At 39.4% G+C, this 19,817-nt stretch overlaps 1 protein-coding gene across 2 annotated transcripts in view; it reads left to right on the top strand.

Annotated features, from left to right (window-relative positions):
- Positions 1–19,817, top strand: part of agbl4 (ATP/GTP binding protein-like 4) — a 424,654-nt gene that overhangs the window by 370,100 nt on the left and 34,737 nt on the right. For both annotated transcript variants that reach the window (XM_038281088.1, XM_038281089.1), the window contains exons 8-9: positions 603–717; positions 4,306–4,417. In XM_038281088.1, coding sequence (XP_038137016.1) covers positions 603–717; positions 4,306–4,417 — 227 coding nt within the window. The remainder of the gene's footprint in view (positions 1–602; positions 718–4,305; positions 4,418–19,817) is intronic.

Below are 19,817 nucleotides of genomic sequence, written 5' to 3'. Positions count from 1 at the left end.
GGAGGGCTTTCAAAGGTTCCCTCCCTCTGCACTCCTGCAGTCTAAAAACATATCTGGTCATCCTTTCAATGTTTCTGGCAACCGTCCTTCTACACATTGTCTTAATTCACCCATTCTACCATATATGGCCTTCCTTTATCCAACCATATTTGTTTCATTCCATCCATCCATCCATCCATCCATCCATCCATCCATCCATCCATCCATCCATCCATCCATCCATCCATCCATCCATCCATCCATCCATCCATCCATCCATCCATCCATCCATGCATCTATCCTGTGCTGTTTCCCCCTGTTTCTGTGTTGCTCATTAAGAATCAGATGATTTGGCTTTAAGCCTGCTGCACGCTGTCTGTTTTTCTACCGTCATCAGCTCCATTCCATTTGCATCGATTTAGGCTTGACGTCTCCCATTCCACGCCTGACTCTGATGGTGCCCCCTTACCGTCCTTTTCTCTCTCCTTTTGTTTCTCAAAACTCAATTAACCGCTAGGCTCGCCCCTGGTTTTATTTTCAACTCCTTTTCTTCCTCTACTGTTGCTCTGTGTGTGTGGGCCTGTCAGTGTGTTCCTGGGTAAATTTATATGCGTGTCTAATAGGTGTCATTGACTTCCTGGTGAGCCAGCATCCAGTTGCCCAAATCCTGCGTGATCATGTGATCTTCAAGATAGTCCCCATGCTTAATCCTGATGGAGTCTATCTGGGAAACTACAGGTACAAAACTAATAAACACTTTTGCATTTCCATCCCTCCATCCATTTTCTCCTGCTTAATCCTGTCAGGGTCGCAGTGGGGCCAGTGTCTATCTCCAGCAGTCTATGGGCGTGGTACACCCTGGACAGGTTGTCAGTCTGTTGCAGACTTTTGTATTTGATCTTTATATTCTGCACTCTGTTTATATCATCTAATGTTGTCCTTATCTCCTAAGATCTATATTTGAGAAGCCTAATAAAGTTATGCAGCTAACAGCAGTGTATTTGTTAGGAGATGATATTTGGCTTCAGGGCAGTTATTTCTGCCAGCTTTCTGTCCTACCTCTCCTTCTCTCTCTCTTTAACACTGTTGCTGCTGCTCTGTGGGCATCCTCCTCTCCTCAGTTTTCCTCTCTTCTCTTTCCCGTCCTCATAATTGCCTTTTACTTAATAGGCTCAGCCCCCAGAATACTAATGCTCACTGAGATAGGCATCAGCAGTGTTCTCCTACTGTGTTTGTGTATGCCACCTAGTGGCAATCTGCCACTACTGCTTCGGAAATGCATTTGCAAGTATGGTCTCAAACCTGTAAGTAACCTCAGCTTAAAGGCTATTTACACTAGTTTACTTTCATACTGAGTGTTGATGAGCTTCATATTGACAGAGGGTAAATAGTGACAGTCATCACCTCACCAATAACAGCTGCCAATTTATGGACAATAGTTTGCTCCCTCGCCCTCATAGAGAAATATAGCGTACAGAGCAGCCATCTCTGCAGGATACAGAGGAGAGCAGACTGGAACATGCAGAGCTAATAATCAATGGCAGTTAACCTGGGATGAGCTTCCTGTTCATGGCTGGCTGCTCTGCCGTTTCAGGGTAACAGTAACACCTGTGCTATTACTGGCAGCTTCAGCAAATGTCAAAGATCCAAAAGACAATGAGGAGGGCAGATCAGGGTGCATCCCTGCATGTCAGTAGCTATTATAGCAGTTAAAGGTGGCTGTAGGTAGAACGTGTATGAACCCATCACTGTCCACCTTTAGGCCAGACTATTGTATGTTACAAGACTTTTATTCAAGCATTTTGGCAGTATTTATTCCTGCTATTATATGGAAACTTCAAAATTGTTGGAAAGAATAGTTACACTCTAGAAAAATCTTATTTTAAAGCAATGTCCTCCTGTGAGATGTGTATGCTTTTACTTTAAGCTGAATGAATGCTTTTGCCTTTCTGAGCTCTAGGCAAATGATGGTAGTCAGGTCAGGTAATTTGAGAAAAATAAATCCTCTTTCATAATAAAAACTCTTATTTTCTAACTACAACATTGACGATGGATGTACAAAAGCAGTCGCATAGAGGATTTTTTTTACTGTAAAGGTGTTTTTCTTCCAAAGCTGTCATGGTAACCGGTCCAGGTTGGTTTGAAAGCAAGATTTGATTTTGTTGCATAAAGAAAAGATAAAAGCTTATTCGGTTTTCCACTGCATCATAGTGAACACAAAGCCTGGTTATTGCATAATCTACAACATTCCTTTTATCTTTAGTTCTGTTGGTCGCATTCAAGTTGAAGTTAAACCACACAAATCCTAACTTAGTATTCTGGAGGAACAGGCTAAAATATAAATTTTTGTTTGTAAAAGCACAGAAATTTAAATCAGCATTTTTGACATTGATCTGTTAGACCGGAATTTATAAAGGTCAGCTGAGTGTATTAAAATGTCCTAATGTGTTTATAAACAAAGTAGCATAAAGCTTTGATAAAATTATTTTAAAAAAACAGCTGTGAACACAGCAGTAAGCTGCTCCTACTGCTGAATGTTTAGAATAGAAAGAACCTACGCTGCTGAATGTTTTGTTAAGGAATACATAATTTAATACTTAACCTTGGCAAGGTCGTTTTCTTTTTACTACATGTTCATTGCAAACTAGGATCCAGCTAATTGAAACAGTTAAAAGGAAATTAATCACTTCCTAGTTAGCCACATACTTTTCATGAAAAGTTAGCATCTGGTTATATTTAGGCCATAAAACAACCTAGATAAGAATTTCTACATTTCTTTACCAGAACATCTTAATGGCCTCAAAAATGTGTTCTGTTGCATTAAGCAAGAACTGCTAAATATAACTAAAGAGGACTGGTACAGAGAGAAGGCTTTTTGTTGTTTTTCTACTGAAAACAGCAATGAACCCATATTCTTAAAGTGAGTGTGTTCATAAATGTCAGTTACACTCATGTAGAGTGTTAGAAGGCCAATATTTTGTAAGGTGCTTAAACAAGTATTTTTCTGACTTTTTTTTATTTTATTTTTTTTATTAAACATTAAAAACATGCATAGAATAATAAAATTATTCAGAAAATACTTGAGGTTTTTGCTAGAATTTGAACCAAAGCATTGCATTAGCTAAACCCTTATTTATGTTGCTCCCTGCCACTGGTATACCATCAGTATAATCTTTTTAACTGGAAAATGGGAAACTTTGTGGTAGAAGATTTTGTTTTTACAAAAGCAAAATAATTAATAATTAAACATTACCCCCTGAAAATACCTGTTTCATCCCCTCAAACCTGTTTCAGATATAAAATCGGTACATCTGTCCTCAGTCAGTGGTCACCATCAGTCCATATAGACCGTGTTTTATTCCAGCCAATCACCGGATTTTCCTGTTTTCCTGTTCTTATCCTAATGTTAGTTCTACAGTGGAGTGTTTTTACTTTCCTTCTGTTTCGCATTTAAATCATAATTTGTAAATGTGTAATCTGCCTTCTGCCTGCTTGCATTTGGGTTCTTGCTCTATGAACTTTACAGACTTATCAGGAATTTCTTATTTCAGAAAATGACTTTGGTCTAAACGCATCTATAATCCTGCTGCCCATCTAGAGCTGGTTTATTTCTTTTTGTATAATCATTTGTGTCAGTACATCAGAAAAGAAAAAAGCAGGAAAATGTTTTCTGTTTGTGTGTGGGGGGTGCGCGTCTGGTTTTTGTATCTTCTGTGGATAGTGTTTGGTACCTTGTGGGGATATTTCCAAGAAATATGCAACATTTTGGGGACTAGCGGAGACGTGTGGGGACCAGTGGACCTCATAAGAAAATATCCTCTTCTTGGGTTTGGCTTTGGTGTTTGGTAGGGTAATGATCTTGGTTAGGCCATATAAATGAAGGTGAGTCAATACAAAGGTAGGATATGACATATAACATGGATTTGTGTGCCTGTATACTGTATATTGTTACTTATTAGGACAGTTTTGGGTATATTTAGTAACCCTTTGAGAGCCTTGTAGGGACCAAAGGCTGGTCCTAATGTGGTGGGCCCCATTTTTAGTAGGGGAGTCAGTTTCATTATTGTGTGCATTCACTTCAGGTTAAGGTTAGGGTTAGCAATCTACTGGTAATGGTTAAGGTTAGGATGATGTCAGGGTAAGTCCTAAATGCAGTAGCTAAAATGAATGTACCGGTAATTCAATGTAAAGTCCCAATTTGGATAGAAAATCAAAGTCTCCTGTGTGTGTGTGTGTGTGTGTGTGTGTGTGTGTGTGTGTGTGTGTGTGTGTGTGTGTGTGTGTGTGTGTGTGTGTGTGTGTGTGTGTGTGTGTGCAAACAAACAGGTGTTCTCTGATGGGCTTCGACCTGAATCGCCACTGGCAGGATCCCTCTCCATGGGCCCACCCCACGCTGCACGCCGTTAAACAGCTCATAGTGCAGATGAACCAAGACCCGGTGAGCATGCCCACACAGATACCCCATAGATCCACACACATTTTTTTATTTTATGCCCTTAAGTTCCTTCTCTACACAATTGTCTGCTGGTTCAAAGTACTGTGTTTTGTGCCCCTGCTTGGTTCAGCACGTCTCTACAATTTCTGTGCAGGGCTTGCACACAGGGGAGATTGAGGAGGGTAGTCAGCACCTCCAGAATGTCAGCTACCCTCTCTGAGGCATCCAAAACACATTAGTGAAGCAGGTCTTTTCACTTTGAGTCTTAAACTCTTCGTTAACTTTTTTTCCATCTAGTTTGAGTCTTTGAGTTGGAGCAATGCTACGCAAGCAGACCAGGGGGACTTTTCCCTCTGTGTTCCTGATGTTAATTATAAGCTGAGCGTCAGGTTGGTGGGATTACTGAAGGTCAGTGCGTGTCCTGGGAATGCTCTGCCCTTTTGTACTCTCCTCTAATCCTGATAAGAGAGGGAGCAGGCTGGGGTGGGATGCAGGGCAGGCCAGAGATGTGGCGAGGCGAGGAGCTGGCATTGGGCAGATTAACCTTTTCCCCCGGCGCCGACAAACTGATCGATAGACTCTGTCATGGCAGGGGGATCCACTCATGCCTGTCATTCACACACACACAAACCCACACACACCAAGACACATGCTGCAGATGAAACAAAGCTACAGGCGCAAACGAACACAGCTATAGCTGTTTGCTGGTGCATGGTCCAAAGTTACTGGATTATCTAATATCAATTTTCTTTATTTATGCATATGTATTTTAATTAGATTTGTCTATAAGTTGTATCAGACAAGGGCCTTTAGCCTTGAGCATCCACAAGGTCTGGTGCTGAGTTCGTTTTAGCAAGAGGAATGTATATGAAGTTAGGCAAACAATAGTGATCATATTCAACTAGAGAATAAGTTTGGCTGTTTTTTGCTTTCTTTTGTCCTTTATTATAAACACAAACTGCCACAGACAGCAGTAACCAAAATGCAGGGTGAAATCAAAATAAAATGACAATGGGAGGCCATGATAGGCGATCTATACAGTAAGGATGTCCCGATACAATTTTTCACTTCCGATACGATAAGGATATTGCAGCTTTGAGAATTGGCCATACCGATGTTGACCCAATTAAATATTAGCGCAAATTACACCAGATGTTATTTTATACTGTTATATATTAGAAAAGGCTTGATAAAGTAATATTTCTTCAACAGGGAACAAAGGTGAACAACAAAATGTATGAAAACTGAGCCATGTTATATTAACCAATGAGATACAGAAACTTAACAGAATCTGTGAGTTTATATAGGCATATATTGGAGATTTTAGATGCTGGCTGATAAAATCCAATATAAATTTTTTGGCTAATATTAGACTAATATCCAATCTTTATAATTCATTTGAATTTGGTCTTAAACATATTACCAAGTGGTTTGCAATATTTACAATCACATTATTTGCATCTAGTGTTATTGTAAAAAGTGATCAACTCTTAATGTAACAAAGAAATGGAGACTTGTAATGATCAGAAACGAAAGACCCAGAATTCAATCAGAGACAGTTTGAACAGTTTATTAAAATATGAAACTGCAGCGGATTGGGAGGGATTCACAAGAGTCAGCAACTGGAACTTCTGGAAGGACATTGGAAAGTTGAGTGACCAGGCAGAAGCAGGGGACAATGCTTCTAATGTTGAATTCTGGTCCATTCACCTTCTCTGTCTCTCATGTCTATCTCTCTCATCTCTATCTTTCTCATCTCTATCTCTCATCTCTAACTCTCTTATCTCTCTCTCATCTCTATCTCTCTCATCTCATTTTCATCTCTATCTCTCTCTGCTTTCTCTCATCTCTATCTCTCTCATCTCTATCTCTCTCCTTCTCACTTCCGGTGAGTGTGAGTGCAGGTGGTGGACGTGAGAGTGGCGCGGAGATTTGAATGTTTTTTTTTCTTTTCTTCCTATGGTCTGATTTTGGTTTCTATTGTTTCTCTGACTGCTCTGAAATGCACCAAACCAGGTAAGGTTATTATTATTTATTTTCTCATTGAGGTTTAGCCAGGTAAACGGTAGGTGCGTTAGTTAGTTGTTTCCAGGAGGCATGGCGTCCCCCGCGACGCCTCCTCCGTCTATCAGGCAGGGAGTGCGGATAGTCCCGCCGGATGGCTCTGTATCTGTAGAGGAGGTGTTGTTGGCTGTTGGTGAACAGGTAGGACACGACAAACTTTCTCACGCTTCACGAATGAACAAAGCAGTGGTGGTGTTTTTGAAAGATGAGCCGACTGTCCATCAGCTGATTGAGGCCGGGGTGGTTGTCAGGGATTTATTCCTGCAGGTCTCCCCGCTGTCAGTGCCATCCACACGGATCACCGTATCCGGTGTTCCGCCGTTTATACCAAACAACCTGTTGGAGAATGAGCTCCGTAGATTTGGCAAACTGGCAAGTACTTTTAGAACAGTAAGTTTGGGGTGCAAGGACCCCAAACTGAAACATGTCCAATCTCTGAGGCGGCAGGTGTTTATGTTCCTGGAATCACCCACACAGACCCTGGAGGTGGCATTCAGAGTAAAACATGGAGATGGTTTTTACATGGTGTATGCCAGCTCCGGACTCATGAAATGTTTTGAGTGTGGAGATGTTGGACACAAAAGATCTGGGTGTCCACATAAACAACAGGAAGGAGCTCACTCAGCGGATACAGCTGGTGGCTTTGCTGCCGGGTCTTCGGGGAGCGCGGTGTCGGTCGCCGCGGGCCCGGTGCCCGCGGGTGCAGCGCCCGCTTCTGGCGGGGAAGCGCCCCGCGCCGCGGGTGCGGTGCCCGCGGGTGCGGCGCCCGCTTCTGACGGGGCTGCGTCCCGCGCTGCGGCCGCGGTGCCCGCGGATGCGGCGCCCGCTTCTGCGGGGGCCGCGCCTGGTGTGGGGGGTGCGGCACCCTCTACGGAGACTGTAGTGGCGGATTGTAACGTTGTACAAGAAGCAATTGAACCGAGTCAAGTGGAGAAACAGCAGGTGTCTGAAACTACAGAGAGCTTAAATGAGCAACAGTCAGCAGGAATTGCTGAGGACAGAGCTAGCAGCAGTGTAACGGGACAGAGTGACGTCTGCAGTCAGATTTCATGTGAAGGAGATGAAATGGAATATGAGTCTGAGTCAGACACAGCTTCTATTCCTGAGGGTGTAAACCGAAGGCGTGATCTATACTCTCTAGATGAAATAAATGAGTTTCTGGATGCAACTTTTAATAAATCAGTTAAAGTGAGCGATTACTTTGAGGACACAGATAAGTTTATCAAATCGGTCAGCACTTTAAAGAGACAGGTTGGCAATGACCTCCTGGATGAAAAGAGGCGTTATCGTCTCAACAAACATCTGGCAATACTGAGGAAAGCTAAGAAAGGAAAAGTTGGTAAGAAAGTTAAGAAATAGGAAAAAAAAATGCATCATCACATGGTGGCCTCTTCTTTCTACTGTTTTCTACTGGTTTCAGCCTGTATGTTCCTTCTTTTCTTTAATATCTCTATGCAGAGCCTAAAAATAGGATCTTTAAACATTAATGGAGGGAGGGACAAACATAAGAGAGCTTTAATTTCTGAGGTGGCATCTCAAAAAAACATTGATGTGTTATTTTTACAGGAAACACACACTATTGAAACAGATGACACAGATTGGGCCTTAGCATGGGGTGGATTGTGTTTCCTGAGCCACGGCTCTAATCTGAGTGCAGGTGTAGCTATCCTTTTTTCAAATCGTATTGTTCTGTCAAATGTAGTAGTTTCTGATATAGAGCAGGGTCGGATGCAAATAGTACAAGCAACAATCAGAGAGACACCTTTTGTGTTTGTTAATGTATATGTTTCCACCTATGCTGGTAGCCGCAATGATTTTTTTCATAAGCTTAATGACACATTAAAACAGTTTAATAGTAGTTCAGTAGTAGTGGTAGGAGGGGACTGGAATTGTACCACAAATGATTTGGTTGACAGGAATGGAAGAGAGCCTAATTTATCATCAGCTTCTCTTTTATCAAAAATTATTCAAGAAAATGATCTTGTAGATGTCTGGAGGAAACTCCACCCAAATAGTAGACAGTATACGTGGGTGAAAGTCACTGAGGGCAGGGTTAGTGCAGCCAGACTGGACAGATTCTATGTCAACCAAACATACAACAATAGGTTGAGTGCAGCCATGATATCACCTGTTGGTTTTTCGGATCATCATTTACTAACTGTTCATTTTTCTTTAATGGTGCATCCCCAAAGATCTCCTTTTTGGCATTTTAACATCAAATTGATTTATGACAAAACAGTATTTGTCAGTATTTTTCTGATTTCTGGGCACAGTGGAGAAGAAAAAAATCTAGTTTTGAAAACATAGGTCAATGGTGGGAGGTGGGGAAAACCTAAATTAGAATATTTTGTCAGCAGTACTCATCACACACAGAAGCAATAGAAAGGGATCACCTTGAATTATTGGAGAAGGAGATTCTTTTATTGGAAGACGGCATAATTAATGGGTTGGATAAAAATAATGATAATAATCCAACTTGGGATACGAAGAGGACATCTTTGAGTAGGTTTTTATATGAAAAAGCTAAAGGTGCTCTAATTAAATCAAGAACCCTGTCTATTAAAGACATAGATGCGCCCACTCGTTACTTTTTTAAGTTGGAAAGGAAAGTCAGGCAACAGAACCAGATGATACACCTCAAGAACCCTAATGGAACAGTGACTGCTGACCCATCAGAGATGAGGAAGTTGGCTATAGACTTTTACAGAAGCCTGTTCAGCGCTGATGACTGTAACTCTGACTGTGTGGAGGAGATCCTGGAAGGACTCCCTCGGCTGGAGGAAGCATCTTCAGCCTTACTGGAGTCTGTTATTCATTTCGATGAACTGTCTGCAGCGGTGAAACAGCTCAGCTGTGGTCGGTCTCCGGGCATCGATGGACTTCCTGCAGAATTCTATAAGACTTTCTGGAATTTAATTGGAAAGGACTTCATGGAGGTTTTCCAGGGATGTTTGGACTCTGGGACACTACCAACGAGCTGTAGGAGGGCAGTCCTGACATTGCTGCCGAAGAAAGGAGATCTGGGTCTACTACAGAACTGGCGGCCTGTCTCACTTTTGTGCACGGACTATAAAATTCTGGCTAAAGTCTTATCGAATAGACTTAAAGAATGTATGGACACGATTGTACATGCCAGCCAAACATACTGTGTCCCTGACAGGACTATAATGGATAATTTGTTTTTGATTAGAGATATTATTGATTTATCTAAATTTCAGGAGTTTGATATAGGTTTGTTTTCTTTAGATCAAGAAAAAGCCTTTGATCGAGTTGATCATAATTATTTGTTTAAAACATTGAAAGCATTCGGGTTTGGTAAAACCTTTATTTCATGGATTGAGTTAATATATTCAGGAGCCACTGTATTGTTAAAGGTAGGAGGGGGTCTTAGCAGACCAGTATCTGTTCAGAGAGGAATCAGGCAGGGATGTCCTCTATCTGGGATGCTGTACGCTTTAGCTATTGAGCCTCTTTTGCATAAGCTTAGGCAGAGTCTGTCAGGGTTAAACTTGGTAGACAACATAAGCAAATCAGTCAGGTTGTCAGCATATGCTGATGACATCACAGTTTTTATAACATGTCAAAACGATATTAAGATTCTGGAACAAGGATTAAAACTATATGAACAAGCTTCTTCTGCTAAGGTCAATTGGTCAAAGTGTGAGGGACTTCTACTGGGAGAGTGGAGCAATAAAGAGCAGCCAACCTTACCAGCAGGGCTGCAGTGGGGCACAGAGGGAATGAAAGTCTTAGGTGTGTTTCTGGGAAATGAACATTTTCAGTCCAAAAACTGGGAGGGTCTAGTTGAGAAAATAAGCGCCCGATTGTCTAGATGGAAATGGGTCCTGCCCCAGTTGTCCTACAGGGGGAGGACTTTGGTCGCCAACTGTCTGGCTGCATCTATGCTCTGGCACCGTGCCATGGTCGTAGTTCCTCCAGACAAAGTCATTAAAGAAATACAGAAGAAACTGGTGGATTTTTTTTGGAATGGATATCATTGGATTAAATCTGCAGTACTGTTTTTACCTGTGTCTGAAGGAGGTCAGGGACTGATTGACCTGAGGAGTCGCATAACTGCGTTTCGGCTTCAGACGGCACAGCGTTTTCTTTACAGGACACAGCAGCCCTGGACTGAAACGGCTTCCTTGTTGATGCGTAGAGTGAAGAACCTGGCTTATGATAAGCATTTTTTTCTCTTGGAGCTGGACGGTATGGAGGTAACACAGACTTCCAGTTTTTACCAGTCGGTTCTACATGACTGGAGAACAGTTTTAAAAAGTAAGAGAGATTTCTCTCAGTTATATGGGTCGGTGGAGGAGGAACCTTTGTTTTATAACCTGGCCATTCAGAGCAAGATTCTGGGCTCTGACAGCGTTCGGAGGATCCTTACAGCTGCTGGGCTGACGAAGCTGGGAGGACTGAGGTCAGCGGGTCAGTGGAAAAGTGCTGCCAGACTGTGTCAAGATGTTGGAAGTAAGTCTTTGCGCCTCATGGACAAACTGGTGGAGGAGGTGATGAATGGACTTCCTGGTTCTTTCAGGTGGGCATTAGAGACAGAACACCATACTGAAGGATTTCCTGAGCTGTCCATCTGTGCTGCAGTGGTGGAGCAGGAGGAAGCGCATGGATTTCTGTTGTCCTTCAAAACACCTGAGTTGGGGAACTTCTCTGAGGCATCAAAAAAGAGTTTGTACGCTGTGTCTGTGAAGGTCCTGAACAGAGCAATGTTGTCCGGGGTCAGAGAGTCGAGGTGGGCTGATGTGTTGGCGCCAGGTTCATCTCCCAGGGGTAGCTGGAGGTCCCTGTACAAAGCTCCCATAGAGAAACGCAGTGCGGATCTCCAGTGGAGGGTAGTACACGGGGCCGTGGCCATGAACAGACATGTGGCGCGTATTGATCACAGATCAGGGAGTCAGTGTGCCTTTTGTCAGGCTGAGGAAACGCTACAGCATCTCTGGCTCGGATGTTCCAGACTGGTTCCTCTCTTCTCACTGCTAAAGCAGTGGGTGGGCGGATTGGGATTCAGTTTTAATAATGAACTGTTTATTTTTGGTCCCAGATACTCAGTAGCACAACGGCGTAATATTTGTCTGGTTAATTTTTTGTTTGGTCAGGCAAAGATGAGCATTTGGCTCAGCAGGAGAAATAAAATGAAGGAGAAAGGTTCTGTAGATGTTGATCTGATGTTCAGAGGGCTGGTAGCTGCACGTCTTAGGACAGAGTTTGCCTTTTATAAGATGGTGTCAGACTTGAAAGAGTTCATCTGTATTTGGGGAAGTAGAGATATTTTATGTCGTGTAATTGATGAACTGCTTACTCTCAGTTTTTGAGGGTTTTTTTTGTTTGGATTTCGGGCTGTTTGTATGACTGTATATATATAACTCACTTGTGAGTTTTTTGTAATGACATATTGGACCAATAAAAGGAGTTCATGGTCTCTTATCTCTAACTCTCATTTCTCTCTCATATCTGTCTCCTAAGGCTCCTAAGATTAAAGCTCTTCGTTTGTTTTGCCAGCATCCCAAAAACATAGAAATGGCTTTGGAACACCCACAGAGCCATAGAGATTATACCAGACAATGACCTTTTTTTTTACTGCTGCTGTATTTTTATGATTTTGTTACCACATGGTATTTTACAACCAAGATTCCATTTGGATTTTACATGTGCAGGCCAGGTAAGTCATTTTAACGACTTATTTTCACTTACTTCTTCTCTGTGGGCCAGGGTGGTTTGGAAGGATTTGATAGATTTTCTCCATCAATGAATGAAACAGTACTTTTTTTTTCATGTAATCTCAGGTTGTCTTTATGAAATACAAAGTTAATTTATTTCAAAAATATTGGTAGGACAAACTATCAATTGCAAAACTAACCTGTTAGAGGGTAAATATATTTTCACAACATTCCATGTTTTAGCTTCTCTTTTTGGACAGACTCAACTCTCTTTCATCGAAATATTGGAACATATTGGTCATAGTTCTAGAAATGTCTAAAGCAATGGCAATTCCACAGCCTTTCTCCTCCTTTTCACATACAGATGACCCCCACCGCTTCAGACCCTGTCCTTGTTGACGGCTCCCTTTAATTTTGCCGAGTTAATTTTTTTAGCTTGGGCGACCTCTGCCTTTTCCATTTCTCTCCTGCCACAGCCAGTTAATCCCATCAGACCCATTATTGATGTCCAGGGCTCCCTGATGCCAGTTTTAGTGCCAATTCTACCGCCACGGGGCCCTGTGCCGGTATCCCCTCCTTTACCATTCATAATCATTACACGCAGTGGGCATTGAGCCTAATGAGGTGGATAAGGGTTTGAGGGTTTTGCTGCCACAGAGAAAAAGTTAAGCAGCATTTGTCTGCACTGCCTTGCAAAGGTTTTGCCGTCTACATCTGCAAAGTATCTAATATTTTATTTGTTTTTTAATATATGACAGACCAACAAAGTAGTGTTTAATTTTAAAGTGATTATTTTTAGATATTTAGCTCCTTTACTCTTACATCTGTGAATAAAATCCAGTGCAGAAAAAAATGCCTTCAGAACCCACATAATTAGTCAAATCCTCTACTTATGTTTAATGTAATTTCCGTCTAAATATAGCTTTTCAGTCTCTGAGGCTTTTTGATTCACGGGGGCCAAAGTTTAGAGCAGACAGTTTAGATTAAAGCTTTGGAGAAGTTAATACTGATATTATGTCATAAAACAACGTCCTATTCTTTATTTATCTATCTATTCTACATTATTTGAAAACTTAAGTGGTGGGCAGTTGGTAGGTAGGCAGCAACTTGCATGTTTGCATCCAAAACGCTAACCTAAAACATTATTATTTACACAAAGAGGTTGAATATTAATCTATGCCTTTATTTTGAGAATTTTCCAATTAAAAATATCTTAAAATAATTCTCAGCTTCCATCCTTTCACTTTCCAGATCTGTTCTAAATCGTTTTAGGATTTAAAACTATGGTTTAGCGGTTTATGGTTTTGAGTTGTGAGTTTTTATTCAAAGGATCCCCATTAGCTACCGCTATGCTGCAGCTATTCTTCCTGGTGTCCTGAAAAATTAATAAATTAAAAACAAATCAAAGAATACAGCAAATAAATGAAAGGAAAAGAAAATACACAAACACATATACAAATACATATATAATATGTACATATATCAATATACATATGTACCCTCATGCGGGCATAAAATATACACAAATATAAAAACACATTCTACGCTTACACCTGTAAACATACTTACACATATAGATGCATATTCACACACAAATATAAAAAAATATAACATTCAGTTATATTATTTTGATAGATGCTCTTTTACATATAATTTGTTGAAACATGACAAAAAGGTTTATGCTTTTGTATGCTCCTTTCTATGAGGCCCAGGTTTGTGTAAGAAAGAATTGCAGTTTTTGAAGTTTTCAGTGCTATTTTAGTAATTATTGAAGACAATAAAACTTCACTGTATACCATTGCTATATCAACTTCTACCTTTCAAAGTGCAAAGGACTGTTTTGATCCTGTATTTGGCTACATATCAATCAGGCTTTGTATGTAATTTATATAACTGATCAGATTAATGGTCTCTTCCAGCTTATGATGATTTTTTTTTTTTTAGTGCTTCAAAGGCTTTAAATATTCACCAAGAGGCTTGCAGTAGATGTTTATATGATATTGAGCAGCAGTATATAACAAAGAAAATTAAACATATAAAAACAAGCCAGCTTATGAGAGTCATGGAAGAAATTCCTCAACCATGTATTCAGCAGATTTGTCAACAAGCTACTGGTCTTGGCTAAAACATATATAGATTTATCCATTGTATCGCATTGTCTTTTATTTGTTATAGTTTTCCTTTAAGGAAAAAAAAGGAACTTTAAAATATATATTATACATCATGTAATTAGATGTGTTACAATTTGTGGCTGCAGAGATTCACCAATATAAATCAGCTCAGAAGGCTTTAAAAGAAAACTAGATTTTTTTCTTTTACATCCCTAAAGTCATGCAGTTCTATGCATAAGCATCATAAATCAGAGTCACGTTGCCATCTGTTCCATAAAGGAGAGTTTTCCACTTTGAGACCCAATCAACCATTTGAGTGAGAGTCACTTTAGTCTCTCCAAAGTGAATCCCTATCACTGTGGATTCAGCAGCTTTCTTTTTTCTGATGGTGAAAAAGCTTTCTTCTCCTGTTCAGGCAATAACTTCCAATTACTGGCTGTGAGCTCTTTGACAAGTGTCATTCGAATCAAAGCTTGTAGCAAAAGCAATCTATTCTCCATTATATTAATGTCAGAAATGTTTTTTTTTCCTTCATTTGTGTAGATATTAAAAAGTTTTTCAGAATATTTCTACTTACTAATTTTATAAAAGTGGAATGCAAACATTTTACTTAATTAGAATTTTTCTTTAATGTGCAACAGAAACAGGTTTTATTGCTGCTTGTATATGCATAGATTTTGGGGGTGAAAGTTATAACAACATAGAAAATATGGTCAAAAGATACAGGTAAAGTCAAAACAAATAAGGGTTAATAACTATGGAGCTAAAGGATTATCCACAACAGGTAGCCCTGATGAGTAAAAAGTGTTTTATCTGGAATTACAAAATCTACCAAATTCCATCTATTTTAAAGACCAGGGAGTATGTGCATGTTTCATTTGCATCTGATATTGTAGCATCGATATTCAGCTACCATAGCTTTTAGTTTTTTGTGTATTTCACGTGATCATTTCTACTCTCAAACGCACCGTATGCTGCACATATTAAACACTGCTGCATGATACACTCACTTGTTTGCAAATGAGCTCCATTGTTTATGTTGAAGCAAAACTCTAAACTCAAGGAAGGTCTGAGAACAATGTGAATATAAAAATATGATATAAAGAATATGTATGTAAAAAAAGGAGAATCAATCTGCCTTTTACTATACTCTTTAAGTCTTAGCCCTGTATAATATCAGTAGCTACCATTATGCAACATGAGTTAGTGTTGAGCGTGTTCTCACAAATGCTGTCCCCTTTTATTCACCTTTGTTTTTCCACCACTCTTCAGCATATGTGTAAGCAGCTGTAGATATAGAATATGATCTGTTCATTGGACAGATAGATAGAAAATACCTGTAAGCTGATTTACCATTTTACAATAAAGATATCTATTTCGATGCTTAGGGCCATTTTAATCAGGCACATACTCGTATCTAAATAACAAAAAACACAGATTAACATTAATTCAAGCAGAAGATTGCTTTAGAGTAAATATTGTTTTATTTATTCAAGGAAGAACAACAGAGTTTATAAAAATTCTTAATGAAAAATATTTTATTAGAAAAAGAGGGACATTCTGTAAAACATGAATGCCATTATCTTTTTTTATTTTACTTTCCAGAATTTATTTTCTACGTTGCTCTGTTTAGTGTTTTTGGTCTTGTTATTGATAAAAAAGACAGATCTTAAAATAAAGATACTGTAACCACTGAGCACAAAGATATTTATGGATATTTAAAGCTTTCTTAACAAAAAATATCCATGTAGTAAGATCTAACCAATGTCTTATTGTCTGTTTTAAGAAATAACATTCAGTGTGTTTTTGTTAGTGTTGGAGTATTTGGTATTTTCACCAGAGAAATACAGTCTACATTACCTTAAAGCACTGAAATAGCCTTTTAATATATTTACTATCCAGAAGCTGTTTATAGGACACAACAGAGAACTTGTTCAGCTGGCTGATGTTTTGCAACCCACCTGGCATTGAGTCATGCCACCTATATTGTCATTACACATTGTCACACGTACAAAGCGACAAAATGTAGTTTCTATCTATCCAGAAGTGCTATACTGGATATAAATATTTATTTACATGTGCACATATGTATGGACTGACTATAAATCTTTTTTATAAAAAGAGTAATTGTAAGAGGCTTTAAAATAGATAAATATAAAATCTATATACAGATTATACAGGAAAGTATATTGTCAGGGTTGGATTGAGGTTTTGTGGACCCAAATGCAGAGGTGAGGAGGCAGAGCTGAGTTCTTGTAGATTTTATGAAATCTCTGAGGCAAAAATCCAAAAACCAAAGAACGAAAAACAAGGAAACCAAAAACCAGACTACTTTAGGGGTAAACGTGGGGAGCAAGGAAGAGACGAGGAACCAGCACTGAGGAACTGTACAGGTAGAGTATACAGGAGACAGAACAAAGACAGGACTAATGAGCTGATTAGGAGCAGGTGTGAAGAGAGGAGTCTAGAAAGGAGCAGAAAACACCATAAAATAGAAATTAAACCAATAAAACTAGAAAACAAAGAAAACATGGATCAAAGTGAAACTGAAAACTCCAAAGAAAACCTAAGCAGCTGTGCCTCGTCTGTTCCTGTTTGTCTGTAACACCATCCTGGAAAGAAATATTAGTCCTTCTTCTATATATATATATATATATATATATATATATATATATATATATATATATATACACCGTGTATATATATATATATATATATATATATATATATATATATATATATATATATATATATATATATATATATATATATATATAAAACACTGGGATGCCAACAACATGCGGCGTCCACCGCCCAAAGCGCCCCAGATGCTGCAGCCCCAGAGAACATGCAGGAGTCAGAAGCCAGGTCAGGCAAACAGATCAGAACAGGAACAAGCTGGTTAAGGGGTCCAGAAGTCCAAAGAAAAATTCCAGCAAAGCGTTCAGACGGGAACAGGCAGGCTCAGTGGTTGAGAGGCAGAACATGTCAGGATCAGGTAATCAGAAACACACAGGTACGCTAAAAACCCTCTCATCACGGGCTAGAGAGAACAAGAATAATCTCGCATTGATAACTGGATGCAAGCACCTTAAAAAGAGGCAGGAGCAGGTGGATCAGATAAGCAGTGATTAGAAACCTGGCAGAGTTTAACAGGTGAAGTGAAAGGAGTTAGGAATTAAGCCAGTCATCAGCGCCAAGATCATGACAGTTATAGTACAGAATAAATAATGACAGATAATAGCTGATAAAAGATTTGCAGATTATATACAGATAAGAAATAATGATAGAGGCAACTGGGGTTTCTGCATGAAAGAAACCAAAATTTTTGTCTTTAATAGCTGAATTTTTGTTGGCTTAGTTTAAGCAAAGATTTGGAGCATAAATAAGTCATATCTAATGTGATTGAAAAGAAAACCTACCTTATCTATGTTACTTTTACCGCCTCGTAAAGACACTTGAATGCTACTTCGGTTAATCTGTTGCATTACGCCATTACATTACATTTATTACTTTTCCTGTCTAGCGCTATGAAAATGTAATTATCTATGAACTCGCAAACTAAGACTGTAAACTTTTTCTCCATCCACGCGGAGACAAACATGCTTAAACTGTTTTACAAAAATTCCATCATTTGCCATCTGTATCTGAACATTGGTCAGCAGGGAAAATGGCTGAAAGACTCAGTGATGCAAGGAGCTATAATCTGTTCCCAAGCCACTGTGTTGTTTGTTTTGAAAAGAGAGAAATGGACAGGGAAGGAAAATAGGGAAGGAGCGAGAAGAAACAAATGGACCCATCTTCTTCCTAAAGCACTGTTTTTCCAGCTCATTTATCAAAAGCAGAAGAAGAATTCTTTTTGATTGGCTGATTACCAGAAGCATTCATCACTTGGCAAATGTATCCCCAGCAGTCTGACACTGTCATTTTGGATAATTTGTTAAGGATGACAAAGAGGTCATTGTTTCCTTGGCTTATTTTTGACCTTTTTAATATTAGAAAATTAATTTTCTGTGTGGAACAAATGTATTAGGTCCTGTCACAGCATCTAGATGGATTCTGTGCTCTGAAATTCTTCATAATGCCCTTCTTCTGTGTCTCCTGCAGTACTGCTTCACAGTCTTTATCTGCTTTTGGTCTTTCTTTCTTCCTCCTTTGTCAGGTTTGCCTCATGTGAAACGCTGACTGACTGCGCATGTTTTTGTATGAATATTTGTTTCCCCCTTGGTCACCTGTATTCTCTCTCCTCTCTCCGTGTGCATTAAAGTGTCCTCTGGTGTCATCATTTCATTTCTGATCCATTTCTAAAATATACGGCCAATTTCTCCCCATAACCCCTGTGTCGTTTCAATCCCTCCATCAGCACTCTTTATTCTCCCTCTTTTGGAGCCTGAATTGTCTACTTATCACAGGAAGATACAGATAAAATTGTCCCACTTTTCAAGTCTTTTTGCTATCTTGCTCAACTTATCTCTGAAAGGGCTTTAAAATGTTCTCAATTATTCAACACAATATTTCAAATTATTTCACGCCTGCTCTTTTACTTGTGGCATTTTCCCTTCTGGGGTGACTTCTTTCTCTCTTTCTCCTGGATGGATGTCTTTGCTAATGTGTCACTAACAGGCCTGAAATCCAGAGCTGGCTGTGACCGTTCAGCCTGATTACAAATCACCTCTGTGTTCATAAACAGACAAATACCACCATTAATTTCAGGGGGCTTTGCAGAGTGAAGAAGAAGCAAAGAGCTGTAAAAAGTTAGATTAACATGGAAGGGTGGAGATGGGATAGAGAGGAGATTTTTGTCATTTACTCTCATCCATGAAGCAGGTCATACCATCTGCCATGTCTTGTCACTGGTACAATATTTCTGGGTCACTGACCAGATGCCCCTGTGGCTTCTCTAAGTGATGCTCTATTACAGTTTAACTTTCTACGCTCATTATCGTTTAATTTTTCAAAACTTATTCTAGATCGTAGATCAGTAGCTACTTCTGCCCTACAGTACACCGACAGTTTATGAGTAAACCATATCTAATGCAGTGCCTTGCAAATGTTTCTTATATCCCATGAACTTAGAAAGTAGGACGTGATTATGAAATGAAACAAAATCTGTAAAGTATTGGCTTTAGAAGTCAGTAAGAAAGAGTCCACCGAAATTGAATCTTAGTTAAAAATGTAGCTTTCCTCTGAAGACCTAAGGGCTTAGTTAAAGAATATTAAGAATATCATGAAGACCTAGAAGAACAGCAGACAGGTCTGACAGTTGTAGAGAAGCTCACATCAGGGTTACACAATTATGTGTCTTAAATTATAAGTATATACATGCATGTAATATTTATGTATGTATTAGAATATATGTGTATGCATAGGCCTCTGTATGTATGTATGTATGTATGTATGTATGTATGTATGTATGTATGTATGTATGTATGTATGTATGTATGTATGTATGTATGTATGTATGTATGTATGTATGTATGTATGTATGTATGTATGTATGTATGTATGTATGTATGTATGTATGTATGTATGTATGTATGTATGTATGTATGT

Source organism: Cyprinodon tularosa, unplaced genomic scaffold (genome assembly GCF_016077235.1).
Source record: "Cyprinodon tularosa strain WSP-4 unplaced genomic scaffold, ASM1607723v1 ctg167, whole genome shotgun sequence".
Classification (NCBI taxonomy): Eukaryota; Metazoa; Chordata; class Actinopteri; order Cyprinodontiformes; family Cyprinodontidae; genus Cyprinodon; species Cyprinodon tularosa.
Note: the sequence above shows the minus strand (reverse complement) of the source record. Positions and strands in the feature narration are given on the sequence as shown.